This window comes from Sphaeroforma arctica (assembly GCF_001186125.1).
Source record: "Sphaeroforma arctica JP610 unplaced genomic scaffold supercont1.3679, whole genome shotgun sequence".
NCBI classification, from domain to species: domain Eukaryota; class Ichthyosporea; order Ichthyophonida; genus Sphaeroforma; species Sphaeroforma arctica.
The window spans coordinates 1-3,161 of record NW_014036879.1 but is presented as its reverse complement, the minus strand read 5'-3'; the positions used below and the strand labels follow the sequence as shown (position 1 = coordinate 3,161).

Below are 3,161 nucleotides of genomic sequence, written 5' to 3'. Positions count from 1 at the left end.
ACGACGACACACACACACACACACACACACACACACACACACACACACACACACACAGACGCGCANAAGGGGCAAGAGGAGAGTGTCTACCCACAGACACAGACACCGCAACAGCAACCAGTCGCAATACAGCCACAGCAACAACACCAGCACCAGCAGCCAACCACACTACAACAGCAACAGCACACACAGCCACAGCACACACAGCAACAGCAACCAGTCGCAATACAGCCACAGCAACAACACCAGCACCAGCAGCCAACCACACTACAACAGCAACAGCACACACAGCCACAGCACACACAGCAACAGCACACACAGCAACAGCAGCAGCACACACAGTCACAGCACACACAGCCACAGCAACAGCAACAGGCGCAGGCTGAGATCAATGGCACAGCGGGCACGCGCAGGGCAGCCCACAGCCTCAGGCAAAAGGACCAGGTAAGACAAGCACGTGCTTGTTGCTTATGGCTATGCCTATGCCTATGCCTGTGGCTATGCCTATGCCTGTGGCTATGCCTATGCCTATGCCTATGCCTATGCCTATGCCTATGCCTGTGCCTATGCCTATGCCTATGCCTATGCCTATGCCTATGCCTATGCCTATGCCTATGCCTATGCCTATGCCTATCCATACAGTTACACATTCACATACACATACACATATACATACCCAGACTCGTACAAATACACAAGGACACAAATGCATAGACATAAACATAGACATAGACATAGACATAGACATAACCATAGACATAGCCATAGTCATAGACATATCCATAGACATGACAGACATAGACATAGACATAGCCATAGCCATAGACATAGACCGACATAGACATAGCCTATGGGTTTGGGTATGTATATGTGTATGTGTATGTGTGTAGATGTGTGTGTGTTGTGTTTATGAGTTTGAGTGTATATGTTTAGTATATGAGTGTATGTACGTATAAGTATTTGCTTACGATTATATCTGTATGGATGGATGGATAGATAGATGGATCGATGGATATATGTAATCATATATCTATTTATCTATGTGTCTATGTATTTATGTATGTACGAACTAAGATGTAACCCATTTCAAATACATACAGGTCATGTCCGTACAAGAATATCTTTCTCACAATGTATATATACACTAATAGACCTATAGATATATTATCATATACAAACACAAACTCCTGTGCTCACATTCACACTCACGCCTACCTTGGCAGATGGAAGAGAAAGAACGTCTGCGGCAATATATCACATACTACTCTGCCACTGCCGTTAGCGGGTTCTTTCGGTCCATTTCTCTTCTGCGCGAGGGCAATTCACTTCAGGACACCCTGCGGCTTCTGACCCTTTGGTTCAAATACGGGTCACATGAGAAGGTGTGTGGTGTAACGTCTGTGTGTAGTTAGTGGCTTTGGTTCAAATACGGGTCACATGAGAAGGTGTGTGTTGTAACGTCTGTATGTAGTTAGTGGCTTTGGTTCAAATGCGGGTCATATGAGAAGGTGTGTGTTGCAACGTCTGTATGTAGTTAGTGGCTTGCTTCAAATACAGGTCACATGAGAAGGTGTGTGCTGTAAATGTTCGCTGGACACGCTGTTTCTGTATGTAGTTTCGTGGTTGGTACAATATACGTCTGTGAGCATTAGGCACAGATACCTCTTGCGTGTCTGGTTGTTCATATCCCGAGAGTGGGTGCAACATCCGTGGCCTATGGGAATAGACGGAGAGGGATCGATGGTAGGTGAACGTCTGCATGTGTAATCGCATGAGTACTCGCTCAACGGATGGGACATCCATGGCGTACTATTTACAGCGCGACACTTTGCAACTACACAACTGTAGCTAGTTGAAGGCAATATATATAAAACCCAAGCGAGAAAAGTGAGAAAACTAAGTTTAACCCATATTGGTACACCGACACACTACATACACTGCGTGTAAGGATCATTCGCATACCGAGACATGCGTGTTTGTACACATACACTCATGTATGTACACATACACTCATGTATGTACACATGCATACACATACACTCATGTAAGTACACATACGCACACATACACTCATGTATGTACACATGCACCCACATACACTCATGTATGTACACATACATACCCATACACTCATGTATGTGCACATACACACCCATACACTCATGCACGTCCTCTCTCCCACTCTCTCTCCCTCTACTCACAGGTGGGCGTCGCCATGAACGAGGGCACGCGGTCCGTTCCTATTGACACATGGCTGCAAGTGATCCCACAGTTAATCGCTCGCATTCACACACCCTCTCCACCCGTACGTGACCTGATACACAACCTGTTAACCGGCATAGGCAAGCAACACCCGCAGGCGCTGATATACCCACTGACGGTGGCCAGCAAGTCACAGAGTGTGCTACGCAAGGATGCCGCAGAGGCTATCACGTCCAAAATGCGCCAGAACTATCCCAAACTGGTCGAGCAGGTGGGGTGGGGATGTGTGTGCGTGTGTGTACGTGTGTGTGTGTGTGGAGATATGTACATATAAATGTTTCATGTGCACATGGACACATATGTATATATATGTGTGTGTATGTGTGTGTATGTGTGTGTGTGTATATATATTTATATTTATATATATATATACAGTGTGTGTCTGTATGTGTCTGTCTCTGTCTGTCTCTGTATATATATATATATATATATATACAAGTATAGGTATATATATAAGTATGTATATATGTATATATATATATGTATAAGTATAAGTATATATATAAGTATGTATATATATTTATATATATGGTTGGATGTATGTATATATATATATGTATATATATATATATATATATATGTTATTTATTGTGTCTATATCCATTTCTATTTATAAACCATGCCTAGACCACACTTGTAAGCAACGAGCTGATCCGTGTAGCCATTGTATGGCACGAGATGTGGCACGAGGGTATTGGAAGACGCATCGCGTCTGGTGGTTTGGACGAAGAAAACTTTGAAGGGCTCTACGAGACACTAGAGCCATTGCACCAGATGATTAAGACGGGTCCAGGTAAATACACACATCAGATACATAGTNTATATATNTATTATTATAGTGTATGCTATATATATATATATATTATTATTATATTATATTATATTATATATATATATTA

At 42.9% G+C, this 3,161-nt stretch overlaps 1 protein-coding gene across 1 annotated transcript; it reads left to right on the top strand.

The window, feature by feature from the left end:
* Window positions 1-33: 33 nt before the first annotated feature.
* Window positions 34-3,054, top strand: SARC_13746 (hypothetical protein; the record flags this gene model as incomplete). The annotated part of the gene is made up of 4 exons (XM_014292121.1): window positions 34-444; window positions 1,224-1,382; window positions 2,204-2,473; window positions 2,890-3,054. Coding segments are annotated over 4 exons (1,005 nt in total), but the record flags the coding sequence as incomplete, so codon positions are not given.
* Window positions 3,055-3,161: the final 107 nt, after the last annotated feature.